The sequence below is a fragment of the Falco naumanni genome, chromosome 15 (assembly GCF_017639655.2).
Source record: "Falco naumanni isolate bFalNau1 chromosome 15, bFalNau1.pat, whole genome shotgun sequence".
Lineage (NCBI taxonomy): Eukaryota > Metazoa > Chordata > Aves > Falconiformes > Falconidae > Falco > Falco naumanni.
The window spans coordinates 21,198,088-21,218,817 of record NC_054068.1 but is presented as its reverse complement, the minus strand read 5'-3'; the positions used below and the strand labels follow the sequence as shown (position 1 = coordinate 21,218,817).

General features: G+C 59.0%; 1 protein-coding gene across 1 annotated transcript; it reads left to right on the top strand.

Moving 5' to 3' along the window:
* Positions 1 to 158: 158 nt before the first annotated feature.
* Positions 159 to 20,671, top strand: ZNRF1 (zinc and ring finger 1). The gene is given in 6 exon segments (XM_040615363.1): positions 159 to 940; positions 942 to 1,284; positions 18,134 to 18,229; positions 18,913 to 19,018; positions 19,131 to 19,221; positions 19,382 to 20,671. Coding segments are annotated over 5 exon segments (705 nt in total). The 5' UTR covers positions 159 to 838; the 3' UTR covers positions 19,189 to 19,221; positions 19,382 to 20,671.
* The last annotated feature ends 59 nt before the right edge of the window (positions 20,672 to 20,730 follow it).

Below are 20,730 nucleotides of genomic sequence, written 5' to 3'. Positions count from 1 at the left end.
CCGGCCGGGGGCGGGCAGGCCCGGGGGGCGCCGCGGCCTCGCTGCCCGGCAGCGCGGCGGGCCCGGGAGGGCCCGGTTCGCCCTCCCCTGGTGGCGGGCGGCTGCGGCGGCCCCCGGGCGGTTACAGCCCCGCCGCAGGCCCCTGCGGAGCGGGGTGTGTGGAGGAGGAGAGGGGGGGGGACGACAAGTCCTGTGTTCCTCGGGGCAGCGGCGTCCCCGTGACCCGCAGGCCGCGGTGGTGGAACGCAGGCCCGGGCGGCAGCGGCCGGCAGCAGCGCAGGGGTTAAGGGCGGCGGGCCGGGGGGGCCGGGGGCGGGAGCATGCGTGCTGCCGGCCTCTATTGTCTCCGGCGCGGCGCCGAGCACCCAGGCGGCTGGCGGCGGCCGGCAGCGAGGCCGTGCCCGGCGCAGCGCAGCGGAGCGGGGCGCGCCGCCCCCGCCGCCCCCCGCCGCCCCATGGGCCGCAGCTGATCGTCGCCCGGCTGCCGGCCGCGCCCCGGGCAGGAGCGAGGCGGGCGGAGCGACCCGGCCGCCGTCCACCCCCCCCCCTCCTCCTTCCCCCGCCGTCCCGTTCCCCCCTCCCCCCCCCCCCGCGGCCCCGGAGCCCTCGGCGGCCCCCGCCGGGGGTGGCGGCGGCGGCGGCGGACTCGGGGCGCCCTCGCCCCTGCGGGCCCGGCGGGGGGAGGATGCCTGGGGCGGGGATGGGTTTGCGCCCGTAGCTCCCCGCGCCCCCCCGCTTCCTTCCGCCCCCTCTCGCCTCCCAGCGGCGGCGGGGGCGGCGCGGCCCCGTTCCCCGCGGGGGGCTGTCGCTCGGCTCCCTCCGGCCCGGCGGCGCCCATATGGGGGGCAAGCAGAGCACGGCGGCCCGTTCGCGGGGCCCCTTCCCGGGGGTGTCGACGGATGACAGCGCCGTGCCGCCGCCGGGAGGAGGGGGGGGGGCCGCCTCCCTTCGGCCATTACCGGGCGGGCGGCGGCGGCGGTGCCATGGGGCTGCGCAGCCGCTCCGTCAGCTCGGTGGCCGGGATGGGCATGGACCCGGCGGCGGCCGGCGCCGTCCCCTTCGGGCTGTACGCGGCGGCGGCGCGGGCGGCGGGGGAGGCCGAGCGGGCCCCGGGCGGCGGCGGCGGCGGTCCGGGCTCCGACTCCACGTACGCCCATGGCAACGGTTACCAGGAGACGGGAGGCGGTCACCATAGAGACGGGATGCTGTACCTGGGCGCCAGGGCCTCGCTGGCCGACGCGCTGCCCCTCCACATCGCACCGCGGTGGTTCAGCTCGCACAGCGGTGAGTGCCGGCTCCCCGGAGCCTTCCCCCGGCTTCCCCTCCCTCGGCGGGTACCCGGGCCCCGGGGCGGCGGTGGGCACGGTTCACCCGGCATGGGGGTCTGCCCCCCCCCCGCGCCCTTGGCCGGCTGGTTGAGCCCCGTGGCGCTAAGCCTGACAGAAAGACCCCAGTCCCCTCCCTGGCACGGGTGAGTGGGTGAGCTGGGGCTGGCATCTGTGTCAAGGTCGAGGGAGGAGGCTTTCCACGAGGGAGGTGTTTTGGCTCTGGGATGCGAAGCAGTGGATGTGGCATCCCCCTTTGACTTGAGGGGAATATGGTCGGAAGGTGCTGTAGCTCCAGCCCTTGGTTTTGAATACCGGGCTGAGCTCCATGTGCCTCTTCTGAAGGTGTTTCAGGAGTGCCAGTGAGGCATAGTGATTTCCATGCCTTAGAAGCTGGGGAAGGGGGAGAGGAAGCCTTTGAAAGTGAGGTGTGGGAATTTTTTCCCTTTGTTTCGTCTGATAAAGGGCCAAGGAGAGGCCAAAGCAGGTTTTCTCATTCAAGCCAGCTGGCACTGATGTGGTGCTGGGGAGGAAGCAGAGGAGGAACTGCCTGCCTCTTTACTGGGGTTGGGGAGCCGGCTGGGCCTTCTTGCAGGAAACATGGGGCTAAGGGAGGGGGCAAGGTTGCCCCCATCTTCACCCTCCTGGCTGGACTCTTCCATGTGTCCTCGTGTCTGGAGAGGAGCTCTGGCTGGGAGCAGGGCTGTGTCACTGACCTAGTTTTGGCTGGGTACAGGGAGCGAGGTGGGAGGTCCTCCCTTCCCCTCTTGGCTGGAGGGGAAGTCATTTCAGGGATGTCTCCTTGCGTTTCCTGGAATAGTCTGGGATTTCTTTCCCGCTCGGCCCCCTTGCGAATGCTCTAAGTGTTCTCCGTGCATGACGTGGTCTGGGAATTTCATAATGCGCCTTGGGACAATGCCTCATTTTCAGGAACGCTTGAAACTGAACCAGTGGACAAGAACAAAGTGCGAAACAAGGGGGCTCCTTTTCCTCCATCCATCTTGGGGTTTCTCCCCTTTACCCAGTCTCCGGGGGCTGCTCTTCCCAGTTAGATCAAAGCTGTATGGCTGGCATTGCGTCTCCAGTGGCAGAACACCCCGGGCCTGGTTCCTATGGATCCAGATAAGCTGGGCACTTGCAGTCCTCCCCGGCAGATGGAGAGAACTGGCTGGCATGTGGCACTGGAGTTGAGACCCAGAGCTTCTGCAAACTTTCTTGTTCCGGGACCTTGCGCGGACTGTGCCGCTGCTCTGGTTTTTGAACACAGAAAGAAACTAAGGCGCAGCATCCTCCCAGGTATTCCACAAGCCTCTGTGTGAATGAGTGCCACGGGGTCTTCCATTGTACCTGGTGCTGGAGCGAGAATGGCTTTATTACAGAAACACCTTGTAGCTAATCTGTACGTAGAGGTGGTCGGTCAGAGAGTATCAGTTACGTTAAATGGTAGTTCCCCCAAACTGCAATGCTGAGAGGCAAAAACCTGCTCATAAAAATAAAGCAGCTGCAAAATGGAGTAAGCTTTTTCCACCCGCTCGAGCGAGTGAGTGCGATGCTGCTAAGTTAAAGTGGGCGCCCTTGGAAGATTGCAGCGCGAGCCGTGGGAAGTGCCGCAAGAATTGGGTTCCTCTGGTGCCTCTTTTGGGGCCCTCCGAGAGCGTTTGAGCTGTGCTGAAGCACGCGCGGGCAGCAGCGAGAGCCGTTCAGTGCATGCCGAAGCCTCTCCCCGTGGTGGTTCTTCCTCGTTGCTAATTAATAGCAAAAGGAGCAGAGGAGGCTTAAAAACCATTCTGAAAACTTGTCAGAGCTCATTAAACTTTTGTGTTCTTCCTCTTAATGTAAGAGGTTAACGGAGGATTTGGAGACCAAGGGGAAGTAAGCCACCTCAAGATTGCTAAAATTCCTGCTAATCTCCTGTTGCAGCTGGTTAGCCTACAGCAGGGCAGTCGGGAGGTACTCGCTTCTTCCCCCCTGCCTCCCCATCGACCCGCTTCTCTCGCAGCGCTGAGCCACTCCATTAGCCACTGGAAAGTGCTGAAGCAGCAGCGCTCTGGTAAACGGAGAGGAGCTTTGACATTGCTGCGCGTGACTGTCCCTGCTCCTTTTGAAGGATGACTCGAGGCTGGGGACAAGGGGACCTGCTGATGCACCAAACCCCCTCACCGGGATGTGTGCCTGGGGATCTTTGGGATCTGCCCGAGTTGCTGTAGTGCCTCAAGGAGAGGAGCCCCCCCTCCCTGCCCCAAACTGGCAAACAGGTCTGAAGAGTGGCCCTTGCCCTGCCTGCCCCTTTCCTCCTGCTTATGCACAGGCTGGAGACTTGGATGGTGCTGATCTTGGCACGTGGGAAGGTCGTGTTCATGGCCTCACTCTTCCAGGAGTACTTGAGTTTGGGGGAAGAGCTTGGAGCCTCAAAGTGTCCCACTGTGGGGACCTCAGTGGGACAGTGAGGAGCCCTGGCTTAACGCCAGTGATAAGGCGCTGTCATTGCGGCAGCGTGTCCGTGATAACAGGACCGTGCAGATAGGCTTGGCTCCTCGCCGCTCCCTTTATCTGCGACGCTGATTTTGTGCGCCTCTCCGGCTGCTTCATGGCTTATCTGGCCCATCAGCAGGGACCCTGAGGAGTGAGCTGGGGCAGGCTGAGCTCTTTTCCCTGACTGGCGTCACTCCTCCTCCTCTCTGCAGTCAAAGGCTTGCAGAAGAGCCAGGTGTGCCCAGGGAGGGAGAGGGGAGGGCTGCACTGGGAAGCCTGTGCAGGGGGAGGTTGCAAAGTGGTCCCCAGAGCCAGCGTGTGCTGCAGCACCGCTGTAGGGTGCTGTGTGTTGTGATGGTTGGCAAGAAAAGCCTGCTGCCGAATCCCACTGGGCTCTGCCATGGCTGCCGGGGGCAGGGGTGGCAGGAACAGTTACATACTGACCACCTCTAGCCCTTCCAGGGCCAGGGAAGGAGAGCTGCTGTTCTTACGAATAGCAAAACCTGAATGCATCTTCCAAACAGGGTGGCCAAGGGGGCTCTCACCTTTGTGGTGGAGCTTGTCCCTCCTTCCAAGGGGACAACACCTCCCTGGGTAAGTGGATCCCATTTCCTGACAGGGATTTTCCCAGGCGTGTCTGCCATCGATGCAAGCGACAGAACTGCTCCAACGTCACCTGAAACTGCTCTGGGATTTCCCTGTCTGCCCAGGGTTGTTGAGATCCGTTTCCTGGCCTGCGAAGGTAGAAGATGACAAAACATCTTTTGCAACTTTGGAGTTTGTTTGTGGCACTTGACCCTGTCTCTGTAGCTTCATGACCATCAGGACTTCTTGGCAAAGCCAAGGCTAGCGGGAAGAAGGGAGAAAAAGGAGATGTGGTTTAATGCTGCGTGTCTCCAGCTTTGTGTGGTTTTCTTAGTATCACTCGTGTCATTCATCTTCATCAGAGGATCTCGGGGAGTTTGCAGAAGCTGTAAGTAGCTTAAAGTTTATCTGGAAATCCCCCTCGTCACCCAAAGCCCTTGAGTGTTGGAAGCTCTAGTAAATCCGTATCTCCTTGTCTGCTGGCTAGCCCAAGGAAACGCCTAGCTCATCCTTCTGTGCAGTGCCGTCAGGAATGTCGCTGGCTTTCCGTGCACGGACCAAACAAGCTGTCTGTCCTGGATGCTGGTGGCAGCAAGGTCAGGAGGGGAGGTCTCCTTCGCCAAGTGAGCCACTGCCTTCTCAGCAGCGCCTTGCCCAGAGCAGGAGGGCCCAGCCTTGGGGGAGAAGGTAGGGTGTCTGGCACAGGGATGGCAGCCCAGGTGCTGGGCTGGGCCTTTCTCCAGGCAGGGTTAGAGTGCAAAACAGGCTGGAAGTGCTTTTTAATCCAGCTCTGGAGTCAGGGATGTGAAATAGGGATCACTTGTTGGAGGATGAGGGGAAGGCATGTGTGAACACCTGCGCTGGCCAGCCCTGGTCTCTGCCCAGCTGGGAGGAGGCACGTCTATGGTGTACCCTTGCTGTGATCCAACAGCTTCCAGTCCTGAGCCTTTTCTCGCCGGTGCTTGGCAGTCTTAGCTCCTGAGCTAGTCCTGCCATTGCAGTCTCTACACCAAAACTAGAAAGCTTAATTCTAGCTGGCTAGTCAGAGAGCTGCTGGAGGGAGGCTGCTTCAGCCCTGACTTTCCTGCCACCAACTTTTCAATGTGCAGACGTCATATGTGCTTCGCTCCCTCCTTACATGGGTTAGAGCGTGGAAGGGCACCCCAAGGTCTGCAGGAACTTGCCATTGTGAATCTGGTTTTGCCAGTGGAAGTTTCCAAAGGAGACTGTCCTGAAACCATCTTTTTGTGGGTTTGGTGCTGGTGACTGCCTGGCAGCTGGGTTGGGCACCTACAGCATTTCCAGGCTTGTGGATCGTTTGGGAAGTGGTGGAGGAATGATCCTGATGACTCCCCAGCCTGGTGATGTTCAGCTGGCTCTGGAGGGGTTGCTCTTCTGCCTTCTCCGGGCCAGCTGCAGAGCAGCACGTGCCCAGGGCCAGGGGCAAGAGGCAACAGCTACCTTGGAAGAGCGAAGTACTGAATACCAGAAGATGGGAGACTCGAAGGCAGCTTTAATGCGTACCAGACCTGCAGCCTGGAGATGAAGTTTAAGTGTGTCAACGTTGGCGTTGTGCGTGAGAAGCCGGCGGCGGTTATCTTCAGTCTCCACAGCGAGAGCTAGTGCAGGCTGTCGCTGTGCTGCCTTGCCACTCCGGTGCTCCCCGAAATCTCTCAGCTGCCTTGCCCAGGAGCGAGGTGCTAATTGCTGTGCATGCTAACTGGCTTGGCTGGGCCCGCTCCTCTCTAAACTGGTGCATAAACCAGTGCAGGGGAGCTGGGTGCCATCTCCCCCCTCCGCACACGTATGTTCCAGACATGCTGAGGATGATGCTCTTGTGTGCCCTGGGCTGACCCACTTCCCAGCCAGGATTGTCTTCCTGGCCCGTGACGTAAGTTTATCCCGTGCTGGTTTGTTTTGCTGAGATCTTTGTTCTGGTGACTAGAATAACCGTAAAGGCTTCTCTTATTTATTAATGTGCTATTAGGGCTCCTCTCCTCCCTCCCTCTCTCGCTCTCTCCTTTGCTGGCCAGAGGATCAATCAGATGCAGACATCTTTGGTGGAGGAGCCGTACCAGGGCTGGCACCTGGCCAAGGGAGCCGTGGAGAGTCATGGGAAAATGCTGCTAAATGCTGAAAATTAATTTCAAGAGAAATGCAGGGAGGGAGAAAACCCCATTTTGGAGGAAAAAATTAAAAAACAAAACCTTATTTTTTTTTTCTCCGATGTAATCTCCCGTGTGACAAATCAGACATGCAGCAAAGAGCTCTTTGAATGGATTCCCTCTGCAGGGACCGGTGTGGCACCCCGGCTGACCGGTGGGCAGCCACAAGGTGCATCTCATCACCTCTGCTGCTGGTACACCAAAACCCCAGATGTGCTGAATACTTGGGTTTGAGAAAATGTGACCTAGCTTTCTCCTGGTTCCTTTGAAAATTGAAATCATAAGGGCTTGTGAGTGGTTTAAATGAGCAGTCAAACGATGCTGTAAAGTGCAGGCCCTGATGCAGAGCATTTTTACCCACCCGCTCCCGCATGGCTGTACATCAGGGTACAGCAAGCCTCTCTCTGTAGAGGCAGACCCATTTTTTTATTTCAGATGGAGCAGGAATGGTTAAAATTGGGCCTTGGATATCTCACCAGCACCGGTCCCACCAGGCAGGGGTTTCAAATGTGGGTGAACCCACTGGGGGTGTGGGTCTTCCCCGGGGGATACTCCTGTTGTCCCTTGTGGGTGCTGCTTGGCTGAATGTTTTTGCTGGGCGCTTTGTGGTGGGAGGCTGTTGGGAGGTGCAGCTGCAGGAAGCTCTGCTGGCCTGGGCCACCTTCTCGCGCCGCTGCACAGCGTTTCCCGTGGGCAGAGGCATGTTTCCTGCCCTGCTGGGCTGGGGGCAGCGCTGGGGGGGCAGTGCCTGCAGCTGGGGACAGGGACTGCTGTTTTCTTGGTGTGCTTTAGCTTTCCAGCCTGCTGCCGGTCCCGCACAGCCCAGGGTTTGAGGGGGGTGGCAGGGAGAGCTGGGGAGCCTGCAGGCAGGTCCTGGTGGCTGTGCTGCCGGCACAGGGCTTGGGCTCTTGGTCCCCGTGCCTGTGCGCTGCCAGGTTTGTGCCACGTGTGGCCGGCTGAGCTTGAGCAGATGCATTGCTCAGCGCTGGCATCGTCCTTCCCCAAGCCCCGATGGTGGGTCTGTGGGCAGCCGGAGGTGTTCTGCCCATGGGGATGGTGCCTCGCAACGTGTTGGAGAGGCTGCAGCACACCTCTGAGGGGGGGCTGACTCTTCCCTCCCCTCCTTCCCCAGGGAGCCAAGTGGCACTGGCCGGCGTGGGCAGTAGGTCGGTCCCCAGGACAGCAGTGTCGTGTCGCTCAGGAGGGCATGGGCTGAGCTGGCTGGGGAAAGTCCTGGCGCTCTGCGCTTGTGCACACTCGCGTGGCTGTGGGCCTCCTGGCAGTGGCATGGAGACGAGACCATGCACCTTGTGCAACAGTCTTGTGGCACTTCGTAGAGGAGCAGACGGGTGCAGTGGACATGTTTACCCTTTTGCTAGTTTTAGCAACGCCAGCAGAAATTTCACAAGACTATATATTCCCAGCGAGCACCTTCGTCTTGTTGGGGCTTTGTTGAGTTATGGCCACGTTTCCTGAGAGACTGTCACCTACCAGGCACAGAAATGGGGCTGGGCTGGGTCCTGGTGAGGAAAGCACAACAGCACAGATGAGGAATTGAACTGAAAGCCGCTCAGAGCTGTTCCTTGGCCCTAGCAGGCAGGACAGCGTGACAACAGTGGGTATTTTTAGAGGCCAGCTGCCTGCAACACAAGAGAAGGAAAGCAGCAGTCAGGCAGGAGAACAGGGTGATGCTTCCCCTATCCCTCATCCCTGCCCAGCATTTTATTTCCTCACAGGACAGGGCTGCTGGCATTAAGGAGTTTCCGCATCCTCCGTGCCTCTTTGCCTGTTGCTGCCTTGAAAGGCAGCTGGCTTCGTTCTCCCCTCAGCTTTTGTCATGGCTCTGTGTTTCTCTGATCACGGCTCAGCGGCTTGAGGGTGGTGCTGGGGGCTCCGCTCTTCGCATCCCAGACATCGCATCCCAGCTTGGTGTGGTGGGCGTTTTGGGCATTGTTTTTTGGAGGTCTTTGTCGCCGGTGAGGGAAAACCTGCCGTTTCTCCTGCAGCTGGGGTAATTGCAGTAATGTATTTGGGAGCTCTCTCTACAAGGCGGTAGAGCTGCATTTTGTCAGGAGTGCTGCAGGGGGATCGGATCCACCTTTCAATCCATCCATCCAAGGCCTGTACATCTGTAGCTGGGGAAATGAGGGGGGGCAGGGGTTGGCTCTAGCCAGATGGCTTAAATTACCATCTGCAGGGAGGCTGAGTCAGTATGGGTTGAGGTCAGTTTTGGGGCAGCTGTCTTAAGCTGGTGCTGAGCAGGATGGGGTGAGGCTGAGCACCCTGCCTGAGCTGCCTCAGCATTTCAGGTTATCCCCACCCAGGTCTTGCTGCTTTGAAGCTGTTGCCCATTTATTTATTGCAATGTTGAGCTCCTAGCCCTTGAAGCCTGCTATTTGCCTGGATCTTACCCTTCTGAGGGCGGCTGTAGGTGCCTTTGATTTCTTTTTGCTCCCCACAGACAGGTACGAAGCAGGTGGCACCCTGTGGCTCCTCTGGAAGTAGGGGTACACTGTGCCCCTCTGGGTACTGCTTTGGTGTTTTTCCTTTCTCCTGGGGAAGAGAGCGTTTGAAATCCCCCACAGCTGGGATTTTTGTCGCCTGCAGCCCCCTGTATCCCTCCTGCTCCCAGTGTCTGCTGGCTGCGAGGCAGCTCGGCCCTTCCCGTGTTGGAGGCTGGCATGTGTTGAAGCAAAGAGGAGGCAGGAGCAGAGAAGGTGGGACAGCTGGGCAGGCTTACTGCTGCCTGTGGCACAGTGTGAAGCCCCTCCTGCCTCTGCTACTGGGATGGGGCATGGGCAGCCCCTGATGCTCACCCATGGGCTCATTCCTCTGAGATGTTCTGCTTGGTGTTTCAGAGGTTTGGCTCCCAGAGCTGCAGAAAGCTGGCAGCTGGGAAGCGCATGGGGCAGGGCTGCTCCGAAGCCAGAGCAAGCTGGGTGGTGTGGCCCTACCCCTGCCACAGGGCTATCTCCGAAACCCTCAGCCTCTCGCCCAAGGAGGGAAGCTCATACTTGCCTGGCTGGGCAGCTTGGTGCTATCAAGCATCCCTCCCCTCCTGCACCCTGCACAGCAGAGCTGTGTGATCATCCTGCAGGACTGCGCCCTACTTCTTCCCTTCCTGCTCTCCTGGTAGCCTGGGGCATTCCCTGGCCATCCCTCAGCAGCGGCAGCCCCTCCTGGGGAGCAGGGAGGTGCTCTCTGCCTGCATCTCTTCCTGCCATGCAAGGAGCAGGTGAGGTTGGGGCTGACTCTGCAGTGTGTACCTCCCTAGGTTTTTGTTCCAACGGTGTCTCTTTGCAGAAACAACCAGTGTGAACTGGCTGTAAGCATTTCCCAGCCGTGCACCGGCTGTGGGTGTAGCTCTGTGTGCCTTTCGTGCTCTGTTTGCTGCCCACTACATAAAACCTGCCCTTTCTCTACCCAGAAAAGCAGTGCTTCATCTTCCCATGCACCAGAGGTCTCTCGCTGATGAAAACCAGTTGCCCCAGTAACCCCTGCCACCATGGCCCAGGCATGAAGTGTCATGGGAGATCTTCTACCAGTCTGTTTGTGTGGTGCTGCCATGGGTTGCCTGTGGAGGAGTGTCCCAGGAGCTGGATGGGATCGCTTCCTGGCAGGAGAGCGTGCGTGGGTGAGACCGGTGCTGGGCTTTGCTCCCTCTGCCAGCATCATGAAACCAGGCCTTGTCATCGTGTGTCTCTGGAGTGTCCCTTCATCCTCCCAGAGAGATCGGCTGAAGCTGAGGCATGACGGAGCCCCGGCAGCATCAAGGCACAAGTTTTCCGCTTTGGAAGAACCTGGCGGTCAGGAGGGAGGTAGCCAGGGAGCTGCCACTTCACCCCATGGGATCGGTTGCGTTTGGGAGTGGCTCAGGTCAGGCTTTTGCACTTAAGCCTCTCTGACAGCAGGAGTTCCTCTGGCAGCTTGACAGCGGCTGGAACCCAGCAGCGGGGACTCCGTGGGTGCCTCCCCAATGGATGGCTTAGTCAGAAGTGACTCACCCCACCGGTCCCCGCGTGACGTTGCCTTGCTGCTCCCTCCCAGCCCCTGCCAAGCCAAAGCATCCAGCTCTCCTCCCTTTCTGCTCCCATTTCCGAGCCGCCATGTCCCACCGCGCTGCCGGAGGATCCCCTGCGCTCCCGCACTGTGGCACCTGGGACTGCCTCCGTTGCCCTGCTGGCTCCGTGCATCTTGTGGATGATTGCTGTTGCTAGCAGGGCTTGCAGTTGGGCTTCCTCCTTCGCGCAAGAGATACTTGGGATGAAAAAGGCAGGCAAACCCTTTGGAAATTCCCAGGTGTGCCTGCAGGATCCCTCTTCTCTCTGGGCAGTGAATTTGAAACCCTCAGCATCCCTGGAGAGGTGGGGAGGCAGTGCCAGGGCATCCCTGCAGCTCTCCTGCACAGTGAGAGGCCCCAGGCCGGCTCTGTGACTGGCAGGAGCCCGGAACAAGCTTGTAACTCGGTAAATTCAAGCCCTGCAGCCCAACAGTAGGAGTCAGTGCCTTCGCTGGGCTGTCGCCCAGGACCCCTCCACTTAACTTTGCTGTTCTCTGGGATGCTAAAATTAGCTTTAGGCTACACACTCTTCCTTATGAAGCCTGTTCCCAGCAGCTGGGGGAGAGTTTCTGCAGGAAACTAGGACTGGCTAGAAGGCAGGGTGACCCCAGGAGGCTACCTTTGTCATCCAGGTCTGGGGGAACTGATCCTGCAGCATGGCCTGGGCTGTAGGAGGGAGATGCTGTCTACCTGTAGCATAGGTACTTTTGTTCAAAAACTGCAATTGCAGCCATGAAAGGGGCAATGCTCAAACAGTGACAGGCAGGGGGGGTGCTTGGGGTGCAGAGGCTCTTTGCACTTCTTCCCTGAGCATGTGTGTGCAGGGAGGGTGGCTCTAGACATCCTGTGACCATGTAGCCAGGCCTCTCTGCCCTCTTGCTTCTCCATGTCTATGCTGGAGGTTTCCTGTAAGGCTTTGGTGTGTCTGTCTGCTGAGGCTCGATGGCTTTGTGTGCTCTGGAGCAAATGTCCCTGTGGGGTTTCCTCTCTTGCAACTCCCGCCTCTTCCCAACTCTCAAGCTTTCCTCAGCCTCAGTGTTGCAATCCATTCTCCTTCTCATTCTCCCCCACCGCCCCCATAAGAAACCAGCTTGCTAAAAAAAAAAAAAAATAAAAAAAATCTCTGCCTCCTGGTTTGCAGCAAGACAGCTCTGGGCTGCTGCGACATGATGCCACCCAGCCCCTTCGTTCCATGTCCTGCATCCCTCTGGCCCTAGTGGCTTCCCCACATCCCACCTGGAGCATCAATGTCTTTTTTTCCTTCCTGCTGCATGTCCTCTTCATGGCTTGAGTCGGGTGGGAGCGGACAGAGGCATCTCCAAGACCCAATGCCTTGAGTGTTAGGGCAGTGCTGGCCTTGGCCAGCTTCATGGTCCCTGCCACCCCAACACCTGCAGCATGGGGACTTTGCCAGAGCCACTGTGAACCAGGGACGGCTTTTCTTAGATGTTGCAAAACCTGGTCTTGCACAGTAACGTTGTCTTTTTGGGGTGCTGCTTCACATCAGTAGCATGGCTCAGCCAGCTGAACTGACTCAATCAGCAAGGAAGTGGTGGGGTGGGATGGAGCAGGACCAATCTCCTTGGCCGTCTGCTGAGGCAGCAGCCTGCATCATTGGGTTTCTCTCAATGGTGCCATCCAGGGACGTCCCACCCTGGCCAAATCCCTGCTGCCTGGCTGATATCTGGGACTGGCCCGCTGCCATCCCTCAGCGCTGCTTCCCTCCTGTCCCCAGGAAGGTGGGATGGTTTGTTTCTACCCTGAACCCATCCTTTATGCTCTCCCCACCTCTCTGCAGCCTTGAATGGGGAGGAAGGATGCTCGTATGGCCCTTACTCAGAGCTGGCAAATGAGATTGCTTAAGTGCTTTACTTCTTCCTGCCTACGTGTCCCTGCTCATGTCAGCCCTTGTGCTGCACAATAGCTGAGCACCGTCGCAGCACTCACCCGGCACCTTGTGTCCTGCCAGGGCTGCAGCCATGGGGCTGTGTTGGGCTCTGGCTCCTGCATCTGCCTGTGCAGCTGATGGCAGTTTCCTTCTGCAAGAGAAGTGAGTTTGGGCCTGATTCTGCTGCATGTCCTGGCCTCCAGGCACTCAATGCAAGCGCTTTGCTGGCGGAGGGAGTGTGGTCCTTGGTGCGCTGCGAGCTGCCTCCTGGCCCCAGTGTAAGGCAGCATCACTGGCTGCATTGCTCAGGAGCCAGTAGATCGTCGCTTCCATGGTGCATGATGCTCTCATAAGAGAACACCCATGGAGGTCCTCAGCTACCAGATCCCTGGGGTGCCCAAGCGCTTGAGATGTGCTTTGTGCACCCTATGTGCCATCTTCCAAAGAGCTGCCGTGTGACAGTCTCTTTTAAAAAAAAACGAGGCTGCTTTAGGCCAGTAGGGAATTTATTTCCCAGGAGATATTGGGTCTTGAATATCTTGGCTCTGCAGGTTTCCTTCGCTAGCTGGCGAGGAAGGCAACTCCTCTGTGATCCCTTCCATCCTGGGGCTGCGCTGGAGCCCACGAGGGGTACGGGAAGGGGAGGACTTGGGGTCCCTTCACCTCACCCATCTCCATGTGCTTCTGCTTCAGGTTGACCAGCTAGGTCCATAGAGTGGTCTTTCAGTATTTCCCGCCGCTTTGATAACTAGCGTGGTTTTTTTTAAAGATGATCCATCTTTTCCAGCTTTCTGGTGCCAGTTCAGCTGGCAGCATCGGGGAAGCCACAGGAGTAGGTGGGATGCTCAGGGTTTACTCAGCAAGGAGACAGCATGAGGACTGTGCGTGCTTGGACCAAGTAGTCCCTGTGTTTTTCTCATGCTTGGACGCATCCTCACCTGGTGTAAGCCAGCTCCCTTGGCAGGGGGCCCAGGATGCTCTCTGGAGACACAGAGGTGGGCTGTGCAGCTGAGGTTTCCAGATCTCCCATGGACGTCAGGCTTACCCCTGAGTTCCCTGGTGCTCGTGGGATGGCTGAGCACCATGGAAGGGACCCCTCCCTCCTGGAGCGGGCACATTTTGGGGAGTTTGTGCAGTTGCTCCCACACACAGGGCTCCTGGTTTATCCTGCTGCATTCTTGGGGTCCTGGCCAGCTGGGGATCCCTTCAGCGAATGCTGCTCCGTACAGGATGGGTTGCTGAGGTTGCACTTGCACCTGAGCTGCTGCTTCCCCCAGCCTTCAGGGCACATCATCCCCCACCTGCATCTTCCTCCCACTGCTGGAGGTGCCATGCAGCGTTGAAGCTGCTGCTTCCCGCGTTTTGGCTATCTGCTGGCAATAGAGCCAGGGTCTCCTGCCACTTTGGCAATGCTGCGTCTCCTGGTGGCACCGCAGCCTGTCACCAATCCATCTGGAGGCACACCGAGCTAGTGGAGGGTTTGGCGAGTGAATGCGGACGTGGCATATGCCCTTCCCTGTGGCCAGGCACGGGCTTGCAGCTCCCATGGGTGCTGTCTCGCCCATCCCTGAGGGGAGCAGCCGCTTCCACTCGCGGGATGTGGTGTGGCTGACCCCGCTGTAGTGCTCGGTGGCTTCCCCAAGCTGCACGGGTTGCTCGGGGGGTCGCGTGTAGGCACAAGTGATGGGAATTTCCTATCCCAGCTTCAGAAGCAGCTGTGTTTGAGATGTTTACAGATGGGTTGGAAAGGTGTCTTGACCTTCCAATGACCAGCAAAGCACTGGGAGCCTGTGTGGTGGTGCTTTTGGCGCTGTGGGGGTTAACCATGGGGCTTTTTCGGCTTGCATAGGACATGGTGGAGGTTTTCAGTGGTTCCCAGCTCTGCCTTGCCCAGCTCTCTAAAATTAACCATGTAACCTTCCTAAAAATACTCAGAGGGCAGTAGCCCCTGGAGAGCACCAGCACTGCTTGCTCCCGATTTCTAGACCAAGCCATTGGAGAGATGAGATCACCTGCCAACATGTGTCTCAGCCCTGGAAAGCCCTTGGCTTTCGCAAAGTCTCCTGCAGGATACAAGAGTCCAGGTCTGGATCTGAACCTGATTTTCTGGGCCAGCCCGCTTCCCGCAGCACCCTCCTCTTCCTCACTTGCTGCTGGCGAGAGCCGTTGCCTGCCTGCCCATCTCCCTGCCTGCCCGTCTCTGCCTGCCCATCTCCCTGCCTGCGGTGACAGTGCCAGCCCCAGGTTTAGTGTGCCGCAGGCAAGAGCCTTGCAAGGCAAGAGCACCTTGGGAGGGAGGAAGGGTCCGTGGCCCTGCCCCAGAGCATCCCCCCAGCTCCCTGGGGGTGTGGGAGGCCCGGGCGAGGTTCAGGAATAGCTGGGCCCTTCCTCTGTCTCTCTTTTTCTTTTTCTTTTTTTTTTTTTAGGCATGTGGGAGGAGGGCGGAAAGGGCTTGAGGAGGAGGGAGGGAGCTGAATTTTCCGTGAGCAGCTGTCAAAATGTAATCTCCTGCATCGCTCGGGCTGGCAGCTTAGGCAGGATAAATTAACAGGGATTTCAGGGAATGTGGAAAATACCGTGGCCTGGAGGGGGCCAGCTGCGCGGGGAGCAGCCCTTCCAGCTGCAGGAGCGGCAGCAGCTCTGGGCCCCAGCGCCTGCCCCGAAAACCAGGGATGCTCCGGGGCCCTGGGCTGTCGGGTGCGGGCTGGCCCCTGGCCTCCCCGGTTTTCCATCCGCTACCTTTCCCCAAAGGTCACCTGGAGAAGGGGCAAGGGAGCCCGACACCCTTCTCTGCCTCCCCTTCCCCGCTGGCGGTGGGCTCCCCGCGGCTCCTGCCTGCCGTGGAGGGGGGTGCGAGCAGTTGCTCTTGCAATGCTGAGTATTTGTGCCGACAGCTGGGGCGCAGGGCGGCCCCCTGCCCCAGGGGCCTTGCCACTCCGGCTCCTCACTCTCACTCAGACATGGGAATTTATGCAATTGCATTTTCATCTCCCCCCCCCCCCCCCATCTAGTGAAATGCAGAGCCAGGAAAGCGTGTGTGCCTCTGCGCTTGGCTCAGCCCCCAGACCCGCGCGGCAGCCAGCGTCTGGGGCTGGAGCGTGCCACGCACTTGCTGGGGTTTAAGCCCAGGTCTCTTTGTCTGCGCCATGTCCCCACGCCCTTGCCGTGGGGCTGTGGTGGCACTGGGGGTCCCTGTCCCCCAGCCAGCTGCCCAGGGAGCATCGAGGAGCGTGACGGATGTTCATGCTGGCTATTTATAACCGTGCTAAAGCTACCCCGGCTAGCAGAGAGGCCCGGAGATACGGCAACAGCCGCTCGCGGGAGCCTGCGAGGCTGGGCGTGCTCACCCAGGGCCCTCTCCCTTTGCACCGGTTGCACGTCTCGTAGGATCCCTTCGACTGCTGCCAGAACCGGCAGATCTGGGGCAACTGTTTAAAATAACACGTTGGCACAGAAAAATGGGGGACCAGAGAAAACAAGGTCTTCCCGTGCAGTGCGTGGGGGACGGTGCCGAACCTCTGCGAATGTCTTCCCCTGGCGCTGAGTTCACAGCCGAAACACCTTTTCCATAGGGAGCCCTTCGCAGCCACCCTGTGCTGGGGGCTTGCCGCTGGAAACTGGTCCCCAAGAGCTTCCGTGGTGGTGACTGGTGCCCGCGGTGCTGGCAGAGCAACCACGTTCAGGCAGGATCGGTTCAGGCAGGGACAGGGGCAGGCAGGCTGCCAGGGGAGCTGGGGGACAGGGAAGGTATTTCACAAGGGGAGGCTAGTTGGGTCTTGCAGAAGGCAGGCTGGGAGGCTATCTGAGCCTGCTCTATAAATACACCAGGCGGGTAAACACTTGGGAGGAGAAAAAACCCAACTATTTCAGCTAATGGGCACTGCTGCCACAAGGTATAAATGGATCAGGAGTAAAATTAGGCTGGAGAGGAGGAGGTGGATTGGTGCTGCTGCCCATGAGGCTCTGGCTGCTGGTGCTGCCCTTTCAGCTGGGGCTTGGGGCAAGTGGGGCTGGACTCACAGTGGAGACCCTGCAGCTTGGCTCGGCTGGGGCAGGGATGTGGCATGCTACGGGTCAGCCTGACACCCTGCTGGAGGGACTCCTGGGCTCGAGGGTTCCTTGATTTAGCAGGTCCGTTTAGAGCCAGCTCCCCACCATCCATGATGCTCATCTTTGCTGTGCCCTCATGGGAAATAACTGCCCCGTGGAGGAGCAGGATTTAGCATCTCTGTTCTAGGCTGTCGTCCGGGGAGCTGGGAGGTAATCTGTATTTATCACTGCTGCTAATGAGAGGGTGCTCAGGTGTTGAGCAGTTATCCTGGCTGTTTGCATGGCAGAGGTCTGAGCTGCCTCCTGTTAAAGCCACCCGCGCTTTTTTCCTTCCAAGAAGCAAAAAAAAATGCCCTCATCACAGCCACGTGGTGGCAAACAAGAACCTGATTCATCCTTAGATAATTTGTGTATATTCCTTTTCTCTTCTTTCCTGAGCAGCCTTTGCATATATATGAAGAAAGCTCTTAAGCAGCACTGCAGTCAAACCTGATCTGCTTTTAGAAGACAGGTCCTTAAATTACCCTCTTCCTCTCTGCAGGCAGGGAATTGCTAGATATTCTGGTGCAAACCCATGGTGGCGGTGGTGGCATGCACGTGTTCGGCTGCATCAGCTTGAGCCCCGCTGCACTGGGCAGTGACAAACCGCATGGCCTCGAGCTGGCTGCGGTGGGAGGGCAGGGAGTCCAGGTTGGATGACCCTGTTTGGGGTTTTGCTCCCTGGGAGTTTGGGGCTCAGAGACCTGGGTTTGGGGCAGCCTCGCTTGGTGGTGCTGGGGACGATGCCATGGTGGTCTGCGTGGCTTGAGGAGGTGGTGGCACTGGTGAGGTACCCTGGCACCGGCTGGGCCCCATCCCCATGCCCAAGCAAGGACACAGAGCAGATCTGGACATCACTCTTCATCCAAGAGTCCAAGTCACCAGGCAGGGCTGGGTGACAAGGCAGGGCCAAGGTCAGGCTGGGGGACATCAGCCTGCAGAGTCCCCCTGCTCCTGGGGCTGCTGGCTGGCATTGGAGGGGCAAGCGCTCACCTCACTCCCGCAGAAAGCTGGAGAACGCAGCAGTTGGGGCTTGTGGCCCCAGCCTGCCCGTCCTCTGCTGTGGCCCTACAGAAAAACCTCCTTCCCGGCAGCTTTTCTGGCTCAGCCATGCAGGGCTGAGCTGCACCAACAGGGACAGCACCATCCTGGCGTGGGGACGTGCCCCTACACTTGCCAGCGTGGGGTGCTGCATGCCCCGGGCTGCTCCTCGCCCTTTAAGGCCCGGCAGCAGCTGATGGCCACGTGTGCGCTGCCTTGGCATGCTCTCCATGCCCTCTGCGCGGCGGGCACAGGGACGACCGGCACGCCGGCTCGGGCGGCTGTCCCCTGTCAGGTGGCTGTCCCCCGCGCCGGCGCTGCTGGTGGCCGGCACAGGATGAGTGGGTGCCTGGCGGGCGCTGCGTGGGGTGCGTGCCACCATGCAGGCAGCAGGTGAGGGGCTGCCCACTGCTGTGCCCAGCCATGGCCTCGGGGACTCCCCAGGATGCGGGATGGACTCCTCTCCTGCTTCCCTTGCTAAGGGCTCATCTCTGCACTCTCCCTCCAGGTTTCAAGTGCCCCATTTGCTCCAAATCTGTGGCTTCTGACGAGATGGAAATGCACTTTATCATGTGTCTGAGCAAACCTCGCCTCTCCTACAACGGTAAGGGCCGGTGGCCAGGCTGTGCAGGGGACACGGCGTCCTGCCGGCTTGGGATGGCTCCGGGCAGGCTGGAGAGACGCTCGCCGCAGGCTGTGCGGGCAGGCGGCTCGGCTGGGCTTGCCAAGAGGACTCTGCTCCAGTGGGCTGGTACAGCTCGCAGTCCCCGCTGCGCTGCGCTGCGCTGGCATGGCTCAGCCCCACAGCTTTTGCCTTTGGGACCCTTTGGAATACAGCCCCCCTCCCCGTGCTGCTCACCACGGTGTGCTGTGCCAGCGGGAGCCGTCCTGGCCGGGCGTCCTGCCTGGCTAGGGCAGGGGACATGTGTCCGAAGGGTCGTTGCGTTCCTGCCCTCCTCGCTGGCAGTGAGGCTTACTGGGCTGAGCACTGGTCTGTAGGCTCCTGCATCTCCCATCTGTCCTGACCGTGGCAGGGGAGTGATGCTCACCCCCTACGCGGGTGCTTTATTGGAAGCCAGGGTAGGGGGGGCGTTCGCTGCAGCCACCAGCCCCGTCGCCCCATCTCCCCTCCCCGTGCCTCCACCTGAGCCTCCTGCCAGCTTTGCCGGCACTGCTGCCCCAGCCCAGCTGCCTCTGCAGAGGTGGCCATGGGCTCCCCTCCATCCCGGGAAGGGGAACGCCGTGGTGGGCCCCGTCCCACATCTCACCACTGCCCTCCCCTCCCAGATGACGTGCTGACCAAGGACGCCGGCGAGTGCGTGATCTGCCTGGAGGAGCTGCTGCAGGGGGACACGATAGCCAGGCTGCCCTGCCTCTGCATTTATCACAAAAGGTACTGCGCAGGCACCCCGAGGGAGGGGACGCAGCCAGGCGGGTGGCAGGGGGACAGGTGGGGACATCCCGAGGCTCGGCAGCGTGGTGGTGACACACTCTCCTCTTTGCAGCTGTATAGACTCATGGTTTGAAGTGAACAGATCTTGCCCGGAGCATCCTTCTGATTGACCCGCCGGGCGTGCTTGCTGACTTCTCTCTAAGGTGAGCCTGCGGCTCTCGGGCTTATCCAATGATTTCACCGTGCTGGGTTTAAATCCTGGTCCAGGAGGGGAGAATGGGCTGGCATGGGCTGGCATGGGCTGGCATGGGCTGGCCGCGGCTCCTGCTCCTCACCTGGGATCGTCTCTCTCTGCCGTTGCAGGGCACCTTGCTATACCTGCTGTACCTCCTCTCCCCATCCCCCCTACCCCGCCTGGAGTTTTGGGCTGACTTTAAATTCCTCGAGAAGACAAAAATAAAACCCAGAAACTTGAATCCACTTGGGACAACAGCGAATTTTTTTTTATTATTATTTTATGTTATTATTTTTATTTGTTTTGTTGGTTTTGGGGGGTTTTTTGGGTTTTTTTAATTTAAAAGATTTAAAAAAAAAGAAACATCCAGGAGAAGACAGTGTGAGAAAAGCGGAGCAACCCACTCTCCCCTCCACAGCCGCTGGTCACCAGGAGAGCTCTGCCGGCCAGGGAGGCCCCGGGGACACCCTCGGCCGAACCCCTGCCATGATGTTTGGCTTTTCTCCCCGAAACGAAAGGGGAAAGCTGCTGGGGGACAGCCGGCCAAACGGAGCACGCGGCATTTCTCACCGGCAACCCCCCCCACCTCCCACCCGGACTCACCCGGGGGCTCTGCTCAGTTTTTTTGCACTGACTAAAACAGGAATTTTCTCCTCTCTCCCGTCTCCCTTTTGGAGATCTCCACCCCGGCCCCAGCAGCGTTGAGATGGGGACTCTGCTCCCCCTTGCTGAGTCGCAGGGGTCCATCTTTCAAGTGTTTACAACAAGAAAAAAAAGAAAAAAAAAAAGAAAAAAAAAGAAAAAAAAAAGAAGAAAAAAAAGAAGAAAAAAAAGAAAACTGACAAAAAAAACCAACCAACCAAACCACAACTGAAGCTTCGTGTTGACTGGCGTGTTCTTCGATTTGAGCTTCCCTGCCCCGGTGATGTTTACAGACTGGTCACTCTTTAACTCAGCTATAACCACTCAGAGACTGGAGAGCCGCAGCATCCCCGCCGCCCCCTCGCCGGGCTCCTCTTGCCAAAACCGCCCCCCCTCTTTCTTTCCATGGCCTATGAGTCAAACCCTTTCGAGGAGGGCACAGGGAAGGCCCCCCGTGGCCCCCCGGAACCCCTGACCCCCCCTGGCCACGGGGGTGGCTTTGCCGGAGCCGGAGGTGCCAAGACGGAGTTGTTTCATGGCAGTGACCCCCCCAACCCATCCCTGTCCCCTCCTGGCGCGGCGGGCGTGTTTTCGTTGGTGAGACCTCCCCTGCCGGTGGCCGTGCCCCTGCGGGAAACCTTTCTGTATTTATATATTAAAAAAAAACAGGGGAAAAAAACTAAGAGTTCAGAGCTTGGGGGGAGCTTCCTTCATTAGTCAAGGTGTTTTGATATGGTATTAAAACAATGTTCAATAAAATATTCACTGTTATTTTATTTCACTGGCATTCTTGGCGAAGCAGACAATGCCTGTGGGGTGCTGGAGCCCCCCGCCA